This window comes from Hemibagrus wyckioides, linkage group LG07 (genome assembly GCF_019097595.1).
Source record: "Hemibagrus wyckioides isolate EC202008001 linkage group LG07, SWU_Hwy_1.0, whole genome shotgun sequence".
In the NCBI taxonomy this organism is placed as follows: domain Eukaryota; kingdom Metazoa; phylum Chordata; class Actinopteri; order Siluriformes; family Bagridae; genus Hemibagrus; species Hemibagrus wyckioides.
In genome coordinates, this window is record NC_080716.1 from 29,049,231 (window position 1) to 29,067,640 (window position 18,410).

The 18,410-nt window shown below is 41.2% G+C and overlaps 1 protein-coding gene across 2 annotated transcripts; it reads left to right on the forward strand.

The window, feature by feature from the left end:
• Window positions 1-1,685: 1,685 nt before the first annotated feature.
• On the forward strand, window positions 1,686-17,735 carry LOC131356703 (low affinity immunoglobulin gamma Fc region receptor II-c-like). Of its 2 annotated transcripts, XM_058395884.1 has the most exons (13): window positions 1,694-1,737; window positions 3,078-3,113; window positions 3,585-3,887; window positions 4,025-4,342; window positions 4,590-4,865; window positions 5,147-5,395; window positions 5,488-5,601; window positions 5,947-6,039; window positions 6,142-6,192; window positions 6,308-6,382; window positions 7,231-7,314; window positions 7,417-7,472; window positions 8,256-17,735. In XM_058395884.1, the coding sequence occupies exons 1-13, from the start codon at window positions 1,707-1,709 to the stop codon at window positions 8,259-8,261; spliced, it is 1,692 nt and encodes a 563-aa protein (XP_058251867.1). In that variant the 5' UTR covers window positions 1,694-1,706; the 3' UTR covers window positions 8,262-17,735. The 2 variants fall into 2 exon arrangements, with proteins under 2 accessions (XP_058251868.1, XP_058251867.1); XM_058395885.1 differs by lacking the exon at window positions 3,078-3,113 and having other exon boundaries at window positions 1,686-1,737.
• The last annotated feature ends 675 nt before the right edge of the window (window positions 17,736-18,410 follow it).

The window sequence follows — 18,410 nt, forward strand, 5'->3', positions numbered from 1 at the left end:
ATGGATGATAAGGCAGTGAACTATTCTGCGTGTATTTTTCTGTTGTAATCTTACTTGAATGACTTGAATAAAACATTTTAAATGTAAAAAAAAGCAAAGCTTAATCCTACTGACCTTTATAATGGTTCTCCTAAAAGACTGAATTTGAATTGCAACTAAAACAATTTGTGTGATTTGTCAGTTTCTTTTGAAGCAAAATTCTGTCCTAATTTCATTGGTTAAATTGATTTCCTTATTACCTAATATCACAGCCTATAAGATATATTACAATAACTTTCCTGTGAGGTGAGTCTGTTTATTTTCTAATTTCCTGTTTTAGCCTATGTAGGCTGATGCCAAATGGCTGATGTTTTTGAAAGGCAGGAGAATATTTGTTTATGTTGTTTTGTTATTGATTGGGAAAGCTGATGAAAATGTGTGATTTAATTTTACACAACCAGGCTGTGAGGCTGTAGCATTTTGTATAACTGTAACTGGGGTTTCATTGAAATTCAGTTCTAGGCTTAAATGTCAAAAGCATTAGAACACAGGAGTATAGACAGCTCTAAGTTTTTCAGACAGTAAGCAGTGTATTTTATTTTGTGTGATGTGTTTAGCTGCTAGCTGAGATGTAATGTTAGCCATGACTTAATGCATTCTGTAACACCCTGTTATTGCTTCCATGTTAATCAGAATCAAGAACCAACCTACTGTTGCATAGTAATATGATGCAAGGGTGTATATATATATAAAAAACTACGAAAACTAGGATAATAAACATAAAAAATACATTACAAAATCTAAGAAAAAAAGGATGTGCAAAAGTGGACCAGTTGCAAATACTATATTGCAAATGCTACATGCAATGCAGATGAAACAAACTTTTGTGTAATATGTGCAAAAAGTGAACTAGTGAAATGCTTACGGTTTGAGGGAGAAAGTTTGAGTTGACCACAGCTTATAGATTGCCAAAGTTTCCTGAATATGTCTTTCTTTATCTGATCTAGCAGTGGCAACATACTTTCTCTCTCTCTCTTTCTCTGTGTGTGTGTGTGTGTATTACACAACTATTTTGTGTGATGAACTGGCAAAAAACAAGCCACAACTGCACCTGTGAATGTGCATTGATTCAACTATTTCTATCTCCACAAAAACATTGCATTGAATCATTTGGCTCAGAGCTTAAGGATTTATGTTACAGTTCAGGAGGTTGTGTGTTTAAATCCCAACATTGCTCAGTTTTATTCTGCTGAACAACAGCCAAATGTGCAAATATATTGGATTGTGTAGTATTTACTACCACAAAAAGAAAAAAATACCACAGTACATTATGTAAATATGTTTTAGAGTTGTACATCATAAATTCTATAGTTCTTTACTGGCCAGGTTGGAAGTAAATTACTGTAAAATCCAAGGAACATTTCCACATCCAGTTATGCCCAGTGAAAATGTGTTCAATCCCCACTGTGGACATCTGTAATATCATATTATAGATATTGTCATTATAAAATCAGTTGACATTCCATGCTGTCATTTGCCAATTTTTGTATGCGACTATGTGAGACAAAAACAGCAAGTGATTGCTGGGTAAGGAACGGGCAAAACAAAGTTTGTATAAAATAAAAGAGAAGTTGAAGTACACCTCCCTCTCTCTCTCTTGCTCTTTGTAAAGGAAGTATCAATGTATTAACACACACCACTTCTCTGTCAGTCATCAGAGGGACAGGATGGAGCTCAGTCCACTCTCTGTGATGCTCTGTGAGTAAATGTTCTCTTTGTGTCTTCATTAGAGTGAGTGAAGTTGTTCGTCTGCAGTCTGAATGTCCTGAGTGATGAGCTTATTGTGTGATTAGGACATTGTGTGTACTTCAGCATGACTGCTCAGTTGGATCAGTGTCTCCATATCTGTTATGAGAAGGGTTTAGTTTGATGTGTAACTACTCTCAGTAACAATGATAGTTCAACAGGTAAGAGTACAAGTACAGCAAGTTTAAAACACAGGGTTTAAATCATCTAATGGGAGCAAACAAGCCTGTATTTTTGGAATCTGTAGCTGTTCTTCTGTAAGCTGATGTCATCTGCTGCTCAGTGACGACCTATCATGATCATTAGATCTGCTAAAAGGAAATGACTGGATGGTGTTTGTACTTTCTTCAGCAGATGTTATGGTCATGACTAAAAGAAATGTCTTTAGCTGCTGTTTTGAGACTCCTTCCGATGCAGAGAATTTTTAAGCATCTTAGTATAAACTATTCTTATTGAGAAAATGTCTTATTGCCTACTGGAGCTGACCATTTTGTTATGGTCTATGCAGTAAGTTCAATCTAATACAAATATATACTCAATTAATGTCCAGATAATTATTTTTTTATCATAATAACAATTGTATTTCTATTGATCACAAAAATAACAGTAGATATGGTGCAAAAACAACACTTCTCATTAGACTAGTGCACACAAAGGGCAGTCATAGTGTTAGAGGCCTGAGAGCAGAGATGAGTTGGCTGTTCCGGATTAACTTCTCTAAAAAGAGAATTGAGAAGTGAGAAGTGTTGTTTTTGCACCATATCTACTGTTATTTTTGTGATCAATAGAAATACAATTGTTATTATGATAAAAAAATAATTATCTGGACATTAATTGAGTATATATTTGTATTAGATTGAATTGAATTGAATTTGTCCACATCTCTTTCACATATCACACCTCCTCCCCTTCATCACTACTGAACTAAAAAGTTCAGTAGTGATGAAGGGGAGGAGGTGTGATATGTGAAAGAGATGTGGACAAATATAACTGCCATGATACTTATTGCGCTCAAAGTTGGTCAAACAGAAAATTGACCCTATTGTTCATGTTGTGTGTGCAGTATAGATGTGAAGTGGGACATGGTGTCTGTCTGATTCTCATCTACATATACATTTACTGTGGTTTGATTACCTTTCTGAAATGAACTACACTACCTGAAGAATCAGTAGTACAGTATTTTATGTGACAGCAGATCAGTACATCACTGTATCCAATATGTGCAGTGTTTAGTCATGCACTGAAGCTTTTACATGTTTACATCATGTTCTGTGTCTCTGTTCTTTTTTTAGTTCTGATTTCACTTATACCAGTGGCACAAGCTGAAGGTGATTTATATATGTATATATTTCATTGATGTGGACATGTTTAACAGAATTGGAGGAGAGACAGTACTGTTTTGCACAATACCATGTATAGTTTGTCTGGTTTTTTTTAATCAGTATCATTTCATAGCTGTAAAGAAAGGAAGTTACTTTAACTTAGTTATTTTCAGTCTTTTCTCTCAGATCAGTTCATCTCCTATTCAGTTTGGCTTTGTGTTCTCAGTAAATTCACTCTTGTATAAAATAAACAGCATTATGAAATGAGAAAAGAACAACCGAAGAAACTGTACTACAAAAAGGAATACATAGATTTACTTTACTTTCATGTGATTCTTTAATTAGACATCCAATTATTATTAAAAATTGTATGCCTAATTAAATCTTTCATAGTATTATGTGAAATGATTCTGATCACCTCTGTAGAATTAGAAACTACTGTATTTGTAGTTTATAACGAACATATTTATTTTATAGGGATTCATAAAGCTGTGGTGTCCATAAAACCTGATACGCGGGTGTTCACTGGAGAAAAAGGTGTTACTTTCAGATGTGAAATAAAGGGAATAGGAGCGCCCACTGAGTGGACATACAGCTGGTATAAGAATAATACTCTACTCCAACATGAGGGAAAAGGCAGAGTCTATAAAGACATCACAATGAAGGAGTTCAGTATCAAGTCTGTTAAAGACTCTGACAGTGGTATCTACACCTGCAGAGGACAGAGAAATAACTCTCAGGTCTCAGAGATCAGTCATGCAGTTACACTGACTGTATCAGGTGAGTCTTTTTTATTACTTCAAATATTGCAGACCTTGGTAAGTGATAGCTCAGTGTTTAAGACCACTAATAGAAAGGTTGTAAGTTCCAATAAAGTAAATGTAAAGGTTTACAGATGTGTATTTTCTGTGTAACAGAGAGACCACAGGCAGTACTGAGGGTATCTCCACAGAGCTGGCTGACTGAAGGAGACTCAGTGACTCTAAGCTGTGAGGTTACAGACTCCTCTACAAACTGGACATTCAGCTGGTACACAGTTGTTCCCTACAGAGACAGTGAGGGTGTTATTAGATATAACCCAGAGCTGCTGTCAGACAGCAGCAGAGGATCTGGAGGCAACTACACTCTCAGTCATACTGCTATTAATTACACAGATGTTTATAGGTGCAGAGGAGAGAAAAAAGAACCACGCTTTCATACAAAGTACAGCAATCTACAACCACTGTGGATCACTGGTGAGAAAAAATAACACTGGTGTGGTGGAGTATCAATTATAGTCACATGATCTGTTTAGAAATCTTTACATTCAGCCTCCTAAGTGAGGAATGTAATTTAACGCAACCGAATAGCACTGGTAGAGGATTATTCACATTCAGATAGCACTGTGTAATTATTGTTGAGTTGTAAATGTGTTCAATCCTAATTACGCCATGAGAACACAATCATAATAATGCATGTGAATTATAATGTTCTGTGTTTAAGGTGAATTTCCTCCAGTCTCTCTGATCATCAATCCCAGCAGAACTCAACACTTTACTAATGACTCTCTCTCACTGAGCTGTGAGGACCAGAGTAACTCTACTGGATGGACAGTGAGACGATACACACACAGTGAGAGAGGGTCAGATTGTTCACATTGGGGATCAGTTACAGGATCTACATGTAACATCAGCTTCCTCTCCACATCCTACACTGGAGTTTACTGGTGTGAGTCTGAATCTGGAGAAAACAGTAATCCTGTCAACATCACAGTGCATGGTGAGTCTTCATGTAGTAGAAAAGGAAAATGTTTAATTAGAGAATACTCAGAACTCTGAGCTTCCAAATGGGAGAAAAATTGTTCAACAATAGACACTTAACTAGTTTCACTCAGTGATGTTTTGAAAGACTAAAATAGAGTGAATGAAGCTGTAATGTAGCTCTACACATCTATAGCCTTACATTCCTATTCAGAAGAATTTTCATCCAATTCCACACCACCAAACACACTAATGAGTTTCAAAGTGAAATTAAACAGTGGTGTAAATTCTCTCTTCTAGATGGTGATGTGATCCTGGAGAGTCCTGTCCATCCTGTGACTGAGGGACATCCTCTGATTCTACGCTGTTTATATCGCAACCCAAATCCCTCAAGCCTCAGATCTGATTTCTATAAAGATGGATCAGTTCTCCAGAACCAGGCTACAGGAGAGATGATCATCCAAACTGTCTCAAAGTCAGATGAAGGTTTCTACCACTGTAAACAGCCACAGAGAAAAATTTCACTGAAAAGCTGGCTCTCAGTCAGATGTGAGAAATCAATTTCTTCTGATTTCATTTTCTTTTATTGACACAGATGTACAGTGTTTAACATTCAAATCTATTTCTTTCCTCATTATCAGGTTCTAGGTCCAGTATTGGAACAGTAGGAGTGGCTGTGGGGCTGAGTTTGGCATTTTTGTTCATCATTTCATTAATGTTAATGCTCCTGCTTTGGTACTGCAAAATAAAGAAAGGTCTGATATCTGCTTTAGCTTTTACAGAATTTGTGGTAGAACTTTGATTATGGAGAATTTGACAAATACTAATTTATATGGAAATGGAAACTTTATTTAAAAAAGGCCTGCTTTAGAATATTTGACACATTTGAATGAATATCCTGATTACGGTGCACAGTATAAAACTGTAGATTTGTAAATAAAATGTAGATTGCATAATAAATAAACATTAACTGCAAGTCCTAAATGTGGAAATAATAATCTATCTGCAATGTTATTATGACTGCTTAAAAGAAAGTGTTTGCCTTAGTATTTACATCCTGATACATCCTGATCAGATGTAGAATCTTTCTCTCTTTATAGAAAAGCAGCAGAAAACCAATCAGACATCAGAGCGCAATCAGAACCAGTCAAGAGCTGAAGACTCTCTTTCAGGGCACACACCACTTCAGGCTGGTCAGACACTGTCTCAATGACTGTTTATATCTACATTTGTTCATTAAAAAAAAATGAAACATCCATTGATGATCTTTGGAATCTTTGTTCTGTTTTCTGTAGGAAGTGCTAACATCTATGCCACTGTGGATGAGTTAGACATGAGTGAAACAGGTAGCTTTTCATTTTAGATATTTCCTCTTGCATTAGGAGTTTTAACTATAGATTAACTCTATACAGTAAAGTACAGAAGTGACTTGTAGAGACTAACACACTGCACTGTGTTCAGGTGAAGCTGCAGATGAGACCAACGAAGCCACTTACACACAGGTCACAAAGAAAATGAAGCCAAACAGGAACAATGGTAGAGTATTTTAATGCCACAACATTCCACATAAATCTACAAGTAGGAGACAATTGTCACAAGGCACTCAGGGCCTGAACACCGGAGGGAGCCATCGCCCGAATATTGACCGTTTCTGCCCACTTCCGGTTTATTGGCGTATTTAAGCAGTGTGTTATCTCAGCTCCTATGCAAAGCATTGTTTCTGTTCAGTTACTTGCCAAGCCTTGATTTAGTCATTGTTTAGATTGCCCGTGTATGAACTTGCCTTGTTCTATTATTAACTACGAGTTTCGGATTTGAGTTTCGGTTTTGTTCTCAGTGTTGTTTTCTGGTTTTTGACCCCTTTCGCCTCGTTTCCTCGACTAAGATTTTGCCTGCTGTCCTTATAATAAATCTGCAAATGGATTCTAACACCCCGGTGTCCGACGAGTCATTACAACAATATATTCAGTCATCTATAAGACTATATCCAAGCTTCCACCACATGTCTCATATAAGCTTGGATTTTCTCCCATATCATAGTCAGTCAGTCAGCCATCACAGGCCATAAAAGACAAATCTCCTCGTTGAGTTTCTCATAAAACAGATCTCACATGCTGAATGATAAAGGAAGCTAAAGAATAAATTAAGCTCTATTGATTTAAGATTCAGTATTGTTTATGGCATGCTTATGCCACAAGGAATAAAACACAATAGGGTGCATTGGAAGAGGAAAATAACTCATCCTAACATCCCCTAATTGATTAATGTTATGGCTAAGATGTTGATTTTTTTTATTGTATTTATTATTTCATTATAGGTTCTTACCTCACCAGACTCCCTGTGGTATATGTAATTTCACTGACTGATGTTCTTAACTACTGCAGATGCAGATGCTGAACCCAGTGTTGATGATGTGACTTATGCTGATATAGAAATAAAACCAAAGAAAAACTCAGAGACAAATAAAGGTACAGCAAATCAAGGCGTGATAATTATCACCTGCATCCTAAACTCTGATGTAATCCAGATTATATTCAGTATAATAATTCAAGATTTCTTGCTCCAATTAGAAAAAGCCAGCGTGGGTGCGGATTGCATATACTCGGAGCTGAAGCTGGACATGAAGGTAAAACTTGATAATGGATTGTTGTAAAGCTTAAACACAAACCAGCCAACATGAAGTAAGGGTTGTGTGTTGGGTAGAATCTGGGCTCTTGCAGTTATAAGGTGAACTACAAAAACATTGAAATCTTTGTGTTTACACCGACACAAAGTCTGAACACCCAGAATGTCTAGATACCTGGAGAACATTCCATCATCTCAATCTGCTTAGTTAGCTATAATAGTAAGCTATAAAAATTCAAAGTAGTTACTAATTTGTCAAGTTAGAAAGTTATTACTAGTTAGTAACATCAATTTAATGTCACCTTTTTAGTATCCAGTCGAAACAGAGCAATGCATCCTGGTCTTCTACCTCTCCTGAATAGGAATGGTCCTTCCTTAAGTTCATGCAGACCATTAGATTAGAGAAGAATAACAGTTGTCCCAGGCTAATCAGAACCCTGCACATACTGGCACAACTAAACAGAGAAAGAAAAAAACCCCGGAGAAATACTGGATGCAATATACATAAAGGTCTGATAATTGCTTTAGCTAAGTTTTACAGTATATGATCAGAACTTATTTGATTATGGAGCATTCGGCAAATACTAATTTATATGGAAATGTTAACTTGATTTAAAAAATAGGTCTTCTTTAGAAAATTCATTAATTCTGCATCCAAATTTTTCCAGTATGTGAGCAAGGGGAAGTGGTTTGTTGTGGAAACAGAGAGGCTAGTGTTGCAAACCTGAATCTGGTTTTATGCCTAATATACCTTTATTTATATTATCTCCTTCTCTCTCTGCAGACTTGACTGGACTTCCACTTTGGTCATCTGTGGTGTATATTGGTTTTAATGTGAGAAGTGCGGTTACATCAGCATTCCAATGATGTTTACTCTCGAACAGCTTAAAATTCAGCTTTCATGAAATAATGATGTTGCAGATGACTTGGAATGTTCAGAAAAAAATTTAAGGCAGGCTTGCAAACATAAAATGCACTTTATTTTTAGTTTTGCTTTTCAGTGTCACTGTTTAACTGCAGAAGACTAGGCTTTTCCAATATACTTATCAGAGGTTATATTTAAACTTACATGTATAAGACTCTTATAGCTGGTCACTTTCGAAACATGTCTTACTAGAAACTACTCCTAATACACACACAAGTCTGGCACTTGTAATGACTTGTAAGAACTACTGTAATGTAATGAATCTGGGCCTCAACTGGATAAATCTTTAGACAGTATGTTAATGTGGTTCCTGTGGGTATAAAAAAAAACAGAAGTTCTCTTGTGCAGACCAGATCAACTGAAATGTTGTTTTCTAAACTTAAATGATATTTATGTTAACACTTTGTTTACCATAAAATATGGATTTGAATGATACCAAACATGCCCTGGGGAATATTTGACTTTAACATAGTTTAGGTTATAGAAATATCCTTTATTTGTCACAAATACATTACAGCACAGTGAAATTCTTTCCTCACATATCCTTTCCTTGGAGGTTGGGGTGAGAGCACAGGGTCAGCCATGATACAGTGCCCCTGGAGCAGAGAGGGTTAAGGGCCTTGCTCAAGGGCCCAACAGTGGCAACTCAGCAGTGCTAGGACTTGAACCCCCAATCTTCTGGTCAATGACCCAGAGCCTTAACCACTTGAGCCACCACCACACCCAGCTTATCAGGTTTAGTTCACATGGTTGATTTGATCAATATTCCTGATCACCTTACATTACTTTAAATAAAATATTGCCACAAAAATCAAACACATTGTGAAACAACTTTCATGCAGCGGTTTAAATGCTCTAATAGATGCCTTACAAAGTCCTAGGATGTATAGGGCACATTAAAATGAAAACAAAATGGTTGTTTTTTTATTGCTTATTTTATTTAATTATTCATGAACACATTCTAACAAAATTATTTGTTAGAAATTTGACTTTTTTTATATTACCATTCCTCTACTGTAAGGACGCACTCGAGGCAGGTGTAGTAGAATCCATATGCAGATCTTTATTCACAAAAATGGCAGGCAAGAATCGGAATCGATATGGCTAAGCGAAAGGGTCAAAAACTGGAAAATCAATAACTAGCGAACAGAAACCAAAACCGCAAAACCGAGACTCGTAGAAAAACAGTAACAGGCAAAGATCATACACGTAGCAGGCAATCAGGAGCCATAAACAAGGCTTGGTACGTAATCCACTAGAGAGAACAATACTTCGCAGGGAACAATAGGCAGCGTGCTGCTTAAATACCCGAGTAAGACAGGAAGCGAGTTCACAAATGTCAATATTCGGGTGATGGCTCCCTCTGGCGCTCTGGTTCTGCAAGCATCGTTACAGAACCCCCCCCCCTCTAGGAACACCTCCAGGTATTCGTTGATGCGGGCACCCCCGTGGACGAGGAGCAGGTCGATTCTGGAAGCTCAGATGGAATTCCTCAGTGAGCGAGGGGTCGAGAATGTCCTGTGCATTAACCCAACAACGTTCCTCTGGGCCGTAACCCTCCCAATCCACCAGATACTGAAGGCGGCCACCTCGACGATGGGAATTCAGAATGGTGTGCACCTGGTAGGCAAGGGAGCCATCAATGTCCAGTGGTGGGGGTGGTTCAGTGATAGCGGGGCCGGTGGTCTGAGGCTCGTGGAAGGGCTTAAGTAGAGACACATGGAAGGTAGGCGAGATACGATACGATGCTGGAAGCTCAAGGCGGAAAGAAACTGGATTAACTTGGCGTAGAATTTTAAATGGGCCAACAAACTTGGGGCTGAACTTATGACAAGGAAGTTTCAGTTTTATATTCCTAGTAGAAAGCCACACCTTCTGACCCACTTGGTAAGCTGGGTGGGGACGCCGACGCCGGTTAGCTTGGATCTCTTGTCATCGGATCGCCCTCTGGAGACGAACATGGGCTCTTTCCCAGACCTCCTGACTACGTCTTGACCAGTCCTCAACTGTAGGCACATCCGAGGGTTCCCCAGACCAAGGAAAGAGCGGAGGTTGATAGCCCAATACACATTGGAATGGAGTTAAGCCGGTCGAGGAGTGGCGCAACGAGTTTTGGGCATATTCAGCCCAGGGGAGAAACTCACTCCAACGGTGTTGCTCACGGCTGCAGTATGTTATTAGGAACCTCCCAATTTCTTGATTAAGCCGCTCCGCTTGGCCATTGGACTGGGGGTGATACCCAGAGCTGAGGCTGACATTGATCCCGAGTTGTTTGCAAAACTCCGACCACACACGAGATGTGAACTGTGGGCCGCGATCAGAAACAATGTCCTCGGTTAAGCCATAGTGACGGAAGATGTTTTGGAAAATGGCTGTGGCTGTTTCCATGGCAGTAGGCAGACCTTTCATGGGGATTAACTTGCAGAACTTGGAAAATCGGTCGATTACAACCATGACTGTGGTGAAACCTTGAGAGACAGGGAGGTCTGTGAGAAAGTCTACTGAGATGTGAGACCAGGGTCGGCATGGAACTGGCAGTGGTTGAAGTAGACCTTCTGGTAGCTGACGGCTCGTTCGGGATTGTGCGCAGACTGAGCAGGAACGGATAAACTCCTCGACATCGTGGTTGAGCGATGGCCACCAGAATCTTTGTCATACCAGCTGAATGGTTCTACGGGTGCCGGGGTGTCCTGAACTCAGGCTCTCATGGGTCCATCGTAATACTTGATGGTGGAAACCTGTGGGTACATAAACTTTGGTAGGTAGACATGTTGGGGGAGGAGCCTCTGTCGATTGAGCCCGTTCGATTTCACTCATCAGGTCCCACTGCACACGAGCTACTTGGACAGATGGTGGAAGGATAGGCTCTTGGCTGGATGGTGGCTGCAGGGTTTCATGGATTCGAGACAGGGCATCTGCTTTCCCATTCTTAGACCCGGGCGGTACGAGACTGAAAACTTGAATCATGTAAAGAATAGAGCCCACCTAGCTTGCCGTGGGTTGAGACGCTTGGCTTCCCGAAGATAGGCCAGATTTCTGTGATCGGCAAGGACCAGGGACGGGTGGCGGGCCCCTTCGAGCCAGTGCCTCCATTCTTCCAGGGCAGCCTTTATCGATAGTAGTTCCCAGTTCCCTACGTCATAGTTAATTTCGGCCGGTGTGAGCTTTCGGGAGAAAAAAGCACAAGGATGCAGTTTTCCAGACTCAGATTGACGTTGAGAAAGCACAGCCCCTATCCCACAGCTCGAAGCGTCCACCTCCAGTACGAACGGCAGCTCAGGGTTAGTTACTTTTCTTAAGTTTCTGAAAAGCAGCTCTGGCGTGATCAGTCCACTTTAATTTCTTGGGCTTGTCTTTCAGCACTGAAGTCATTGGGCTAGCAATGGTACTGTAGTTCCTGATGAATCTCCTGTAAAAGTTCGCAAATCCGAGGAAGCGTTGCAAACCCTTGATGGAGGTAGGTTCGGGCCAGGATGTAATGGCGGACACTTTCGATTGATCCATTTCCACTCCTTCATGCGAGATTACATATCCTAAAAATGTTACTGTGGAACGATGAAACTCACATTTCTCCAGTTTCACATAGAGCTTGTGGTTGGTGAGGCATTGGAGGACAGCACGAACATGAGAAACGTGTTGATCTAGGCTGGTGGAATATATGGAGGATGTCATCTATGTAAGCAATGACGAATTTGTTTAGCATATCCCCGAACACTTCATTGATAAGTGACTGGAAGACGGCGGGGGCGTTCGTAAGGGGGCGTTCGTAGGTGTGTGGTGAGTAAGAAGGCCCTCCCTAATGGGCTGATCATTTATGGCAGTGACTTTTAACGGCGGAGTGCATGGGATAGTAGATTGGCCGAGCTCACGGACCAGGTTGCTGTCTATCAGGTTCACTGCTGATCCAGAGTCAACCAGCGCTGTGACGAAAAAACGAGAGTCATTGTGAAGGATGTAGGCAGGAAGAGAAACCTTAGAAACCAGCTTCACGACTCCTCTCTGGGATGTGGCAGGCTTCCCTGGGCATTGGAAGACTCTGTGACCTGGTTGTCCACAGTAGAAGCACAGCTGCATCTACACACGGCGTTCACGCTCCACCTCGAAACACGAGACCTCCCCAGTTGCATAGGCTTGGTGACTTCCTCCTTCTGGCTGTGGTATTCCATAGTGCAACATGGTGAGGAACAAGGTGTGGGGGTGCGAGTACAATGCTGGCACCGCAGGTTGTCAAGGCGAATAGCAGTGGATATGTACTGGGAGAGAGTAACATCAGTGTCTCTGCACGCCATTTCCGCCTTCAGCTCTCTAGTAAGTCCTTCCCGAAACACCGCTATTAATGCCGCCTCATTCCAGCCTGACTGAGCAGCGAGCGTGCGGAACTTAATAGCAAAATCAGCAGCTGTATCAGTCCCTTGGAGTAATTCCAGTAATAGGACAGAAATGTCTTTACCTCCTGCCGGATACTCAAACACTTCCCTGATCAGATTTGCGAAGTAATCAGCTGAGGTCTGGACCTGAGGATCCGAATCCCACACAGCCGAAGCCCAATCCAGCGCTTTGCCCGTCAGCAGAGATAAAAGGAATGCGCATCTGATGCTATCGCTGCAGTATACCTCCGGCTGTTGAGTGAAAAAGTTGTCACACTGGCGCAGGAAACCTCGGCATCGATCCGCGGCACCATCAAACTTTTCTGGCAGCGCGAAGCATGGAAATTCACTGGGGGAGGCGGAACTGGAGCTGCGGCGGGAGATTGTCGTTGTCGTAGCAGCACGTTGGTGGCTTTTAACGCCTCCACCTGGTCCTGGTAGAACCGGATCATATGTCTTTGGCGAACTATGGTTGCACGAGGATCCGCTGGATTCTCTGATGGCGAAGTATTCTGTAAGGACGCACTCGAGGCAGGTGTAGTAGAATCCATATGCAGATCTTTATTCACAAAAACGGCAGGCAAGAATCGGAATCGATATGGCTAAGCGAAAGGGTCAAAAACCAGAAAATCAATAACTAGCGAACATAAACCAAAACCGCAAAACCGAGACTCGTAGAAAAACAGTAACAGGCAAAAATCATACACGTAGCAGGCAATCAGGAGCAATAAACAAGGCTTGGTACGTGATCCACTAGAGAGAACAATACTTCGCAGGGAACAATAGGCAGCGTGCTGCTTAAATACCCGAGTAAGACAGGAAGTGAGTTTGCAAATGTCAATATTCGGGTGATGGCTCCCTCTGGCGCTCTGGTTCTGCAAGCATCTTTACATCTACCATGTATCCAATTTATATGTTAATTAAAATCATTTAACCAGCCTCTCATGTTACACTGTCACTAAATTTAAGGCGTTAATTAGAAAAGGTGCTCTTTTTAATACCCATGGGCTTATTTCAGTTTGTGTACTTACAGAAACATTCTTTTATCAGTTTCATGTTAAATGCACAGTCCAGGAAAGTGAGATGAGTCTAAGAAAACTGTGGAGAAATTGAACACATCGGAGCACACAGCATCGGTTCACATCACAGCATTTAGACATGAAAGTTCCTTCATAAATTGAATTTAATTGAATATGCAAATTCAATTATTTTAATTTACAATGTATTAAGCATTAATGCATTATCTATAGTCATGAGGGAAATGAAGGCACCCCTCTGTAACAACAAATTGCCAGAGGGAACCCTCACCCAAATTCCGGGTTGAGGTCGCTTCTGGAGTCATATGAACTTCTAGGGTTTTCACACACAATAAATACAGCATGCATGCTGTGTTTATTGCAAAACATTCTTCTTTATAGCCGTACCAAGCCTTTTCTGCTTTGCACATTTTTGTGTATGACCTCGCTACAGTTCCTAATTCGTATTTGGTTGCAAACGTTTCTGTACAGTTCCTTCGGCTATGCCAAGGCAACAAATCTAAGGCCAAATACGCTATCAAGTTCCATACCTGAGCACCACAAAGTGGCTGGAATGATGCTTCCCTTCTGGCTGTGCAGGGATACCAACACCTCATTGTCCCAGTATATCACCATGACCATTCATCTGGACAATCTTCTGTGCCAACAATGCACTGACAGCTGTTCACTCACCAGTTTCTGGAACATTGCCACTAGGTAGGAGAGAGCAGAGTCCTTGCAGCTAAGGAGGACCCAGGAGTCCTAGGAGTGACAAGTGCCCACCTCCAACTCTGCTTTTATTAGGGACAGTCATGCCACCACTGCTCCATCTGCCACTTCATCTAAGGTGGGATGGACATTTAGTTTACACCGACCTTACAATTGCATCATGCTCATGACATTTACCATGTACAACCCTTTCACGTCACAGCTGTGGATAACCGACCAATCGGGGAAGGTTTAATCACAAGTCAGACCATCCCCATAAGGTCAGATTATTCCATACTGAGGAACTCTGCTTTATAATCATTCTGTCCACATCTAACCCCATCATCCTGGACTTCCTTTCCCTGCCTGTCCTGGAATAATAGAGAACTTATGCAATGGTATGCCTACTGCAAAAAACACCGTCTGCTGAACTTTGTGACTCACACATGCCTCACCACCACAGTTGAAAGCCCCCACACTCAGGGACCCAGGATTATACCACAGGAATATCACGATCTCAGGGAGGTCTTGAGCAAAAAGAAAGCCAACAAACAACCACCACCATCCCTGGGACCACCATAGACTTGTTAATTTATGTCATGCCACTGGAGGGCTGTATATATCCTCTATCCCAGCCGGAGAGCAAAGCTATGGAGGAATACATTGAGGAGGCCTTGGCTACAGGATATATTTGGCCATTCACATCTCCAGTGGCTGCAAGTTTGTTTGTTTTTTCATGAGTGGCATCAATTACCAGGGCCTAAACTCCATCACTGTCCACTACCCCTACCCCTACCATTAATCCCAGCAGCTAATCCAGACTGAGTCTGCCCGGGCAGCCTTCAATGACCTTAAGGTCAGCTTCACTACAGCACCCATACTTACACCCTGACCCCCTCCCATTCATGGTGGAAGTGGATGCATCCAGCTGTGGCTTGAGACAGTGTTATCAAGTGCCATGGGGAAATTTTCCATCCTGGAAAATTGTTTCCCTGTGCCTATTTTTTCTGTAAATTGACATCAACAGAGACTAACTACCATGTGGGAAATTGAGAATTGCTGTCCAGAAATAAAGCACTTGAGGTGTTGCAGCATTGTCTTGAGTGGGCACAAGATCCCTTTCAAGTAATCACAGACCACAAGGAATATATAAAGAATATGAAGTGCTTAAACCCCTGACAAGCCAGAAGATTCTTTACCAGGTTTCACTTTATGGTAACCTATAGGCCTGGAACAAAGAATGGTAAAGTGGATGCCCACTCCTGCAACCACGACCCCATGCAACTGTCTTCAGACCCAGAATCGATTCTTACCCCCTCCATTGTGTTAGTGCCAGTCAGATGGGATCTCATAGTGGAAATCTGCAGTCGGACCCACCACCTCCCAAATGTCCTCCCACCAAGCAATACATTATTATATAAGTTGTCTTTATTTGTAACATAAACATTACTGCACTGTGAAATTCTCTCTTTGCATATCCCATCCTTGGGGGTTGGGGTCAGAGTGCAGAATCAGCCATGATGCAGCACCCCTGGAGCAGGGTGAGTTGGGGGCCTTGCTCAAGAGCCAAACAGTGGCAGCTTAGCGGTGCTGGGGCTTGAACCCCAATCTTCTAGTCAATGACCCAGAGCCTTAACCACTTGAACTACCACCACCATCCGTACTACATGCCAGCCATGCTACATCCATGAGTTATGCAGAGGGTCCACACAGCTCAGGCCACCTGGCAATCACTGAACCCTGTCAGAGCCTGCCCCATCTGTTCTCAAACCAACCTGAGCCACCAACTCCCAGCAGGACTTCTCATATCCCAACTCCCCAGTTCCAATGGATTTACCATTCTAGTGGCAGTTGACTGATTCTCTAAGTTCTGCAGACTAATCCCTCTCAAAGGACTGCCCACAGCAATGGACACAACCCTGTTTCATCAGTCGTTTCAGATATATGGTCTTCCAAAGAATATTGTGTATGATCAGAGAACACAGTTTACCTCCAGAGTCTGGAGTGCGTTCTGCAGTCAACTCAATATTAACATTAGTTTAACTTCCAGCTAACACCCCCAGTCCAATGACTAGATAGAATGGTTGAACCAAGAGATCAGTCGATACCTGGCATACGTGGCGATACGTGGGAGTCGATACAGCCACGAACAGCGCCGGTAGAATGAGTTTCTCCCCTGGGCTAAATACGGCCAGAAGTCCTTCACACACTTCTCCATCATATCAACACTCTTCTAATGTCTCCTGGGATACCAGCCCTCTCTGTTCCCCTGGTCTGGAGAAGCGTCCGACATCCCTGCTGTGGATGACAGGATTCAACATAGCCAATTATTCTGGTAAAGTGCCCAAGAACGCATGCAGAGAGCTTTACATAGACAATGGATTCAGGCATCCCAGGTACCGTGTTGATCAGTGGGTGTGGCTCTCCACCCAGAACTTGAAGGTAAGACTCCCTTGCCTTAAGCTCAGCCTATGCTTCATTTGCCCCTTATTATTATTCAGATCAACCCAGTCACCTACCGCCTGCAGCTTCCTGCATTTCTCCCACTTTTCATGCCTCTGTTCTTAAACCTGCACACCCATGCACCAACAACACCTCCACTAATCATGAACCTCCACCACCTCTAGACATTGATGATTCCCTCTATCTGGTGCACACCTTCTTGGATTCCCAACACTGGAGGGGTCAACTTCAGTACCTGGTGGCCAGGGAGGTTTATGGCCCTGAGGAACAATCCTGGGTCAATGCTACAGATATCTTGCCCTCATAGAGGAGTTTCACAGACTTCATCCGAACAGACCAGCTCCTCAACCTCAAGGAAATGTTCCTAGAGGGGGGGGTATCTAAAACATCAACCTGCAACGCCGCCAACAAACTGCCAGAGGAAACTCTCGCCCAAATTCTAGCATTTGAGGTCGAGGTCGCTTCTGGAGTCATACAGACCTCACTTCTTGATGATTAATTATCTACATTTTTATTAGTAACACTAGACTGCTAATTACTCTCTTAATAATTGTGAATGTGGGAGGGGTGTAGTTATTTTCTCCCCACCTGGATACTGAATTTTTGTTTAATTATTGGGACAAAATGATCACATATTGAAATGTATTGTTTTTTTTTTTTATTTTGGACTGAGATGAACTGTTTCTTTACAGCTTATTTATTTTCTTTATACAAGTTGTTGAGGTACACATATTGGTTAATTACCCCATTCTTCAAACTAATACATTTTGCCCAGAGAAAACCTTTTCCAGAAACATGACATTATTTTTACCAAATATGTCAAAATATTGGGAAAATACTGATTTGTTTTCAATTCTAACCAACATGTATGTTTGAATGGAGTAAAATAATGCATGCTTGTCTTACCTGTCTTTAAATAAAGGCCTCTTGGTTTGATGTTCTTTTCAAAAGCAGTTGAATTGAGTTGAAAGTGTAAATTAATTGTCCAGATACTTTTTTCATAATATATACATTATTGGATGACAATGAAATTTCGTTCCTGCTGTAGAATGACTTCAACTAAAACCATAACATATAAGCATAAAACATTGTAAGAGTATTAACCAATACCTTCTGACCAATCAGAACCCAGAATTTAACAGTGCAGTCATTAGCAAAGCTTCACTATTTATCAAAAACCTTGGTGAAAGACCATTATCCTCATTTGCCTATCAGTTTTTTCCTGTGGAAATGTTTATTGTTTCAGGTCAGTGATGGCTTGAAATGTACAATAAATTATATAAAGGTCATACAAGAATGTTTTCATTCTAGACAAAACCTTCAACATAAGGCACTTAACAGTCAGTGAAACAGTCACTGTAGCTGTTGTCATTTTCAGCCAAAATTCATGCTTTGTCTTAACAGTTACAACTAGGAATAATAGATTATTTATTCTGATATTAAATAACATTGTAAGGCTT

Bases quoted from the DNA above. Each gene is read 5' to 3' on its own strand.
- LOC131356703 (XM_058395884.1), top strand. From the start codon at position 1,707: ATGGAGCTCAGTCCACTCTCTGTGATGCTCT. The intron at 5,602-5,946 runs GTCTGATATCTG...CTCTCTTTATAG, and splicing joins GTACTGCAAAATAAAGAAAG to AAAAGCAGCAGAAAACCAAT. The intron at 6,040-6,141 runs GTCAGACACTGT...TGTTTTCTGTAG, and splicing joins GCACACACCACTTCAGGCTG to GAAGTGCTAACATCTATGCC.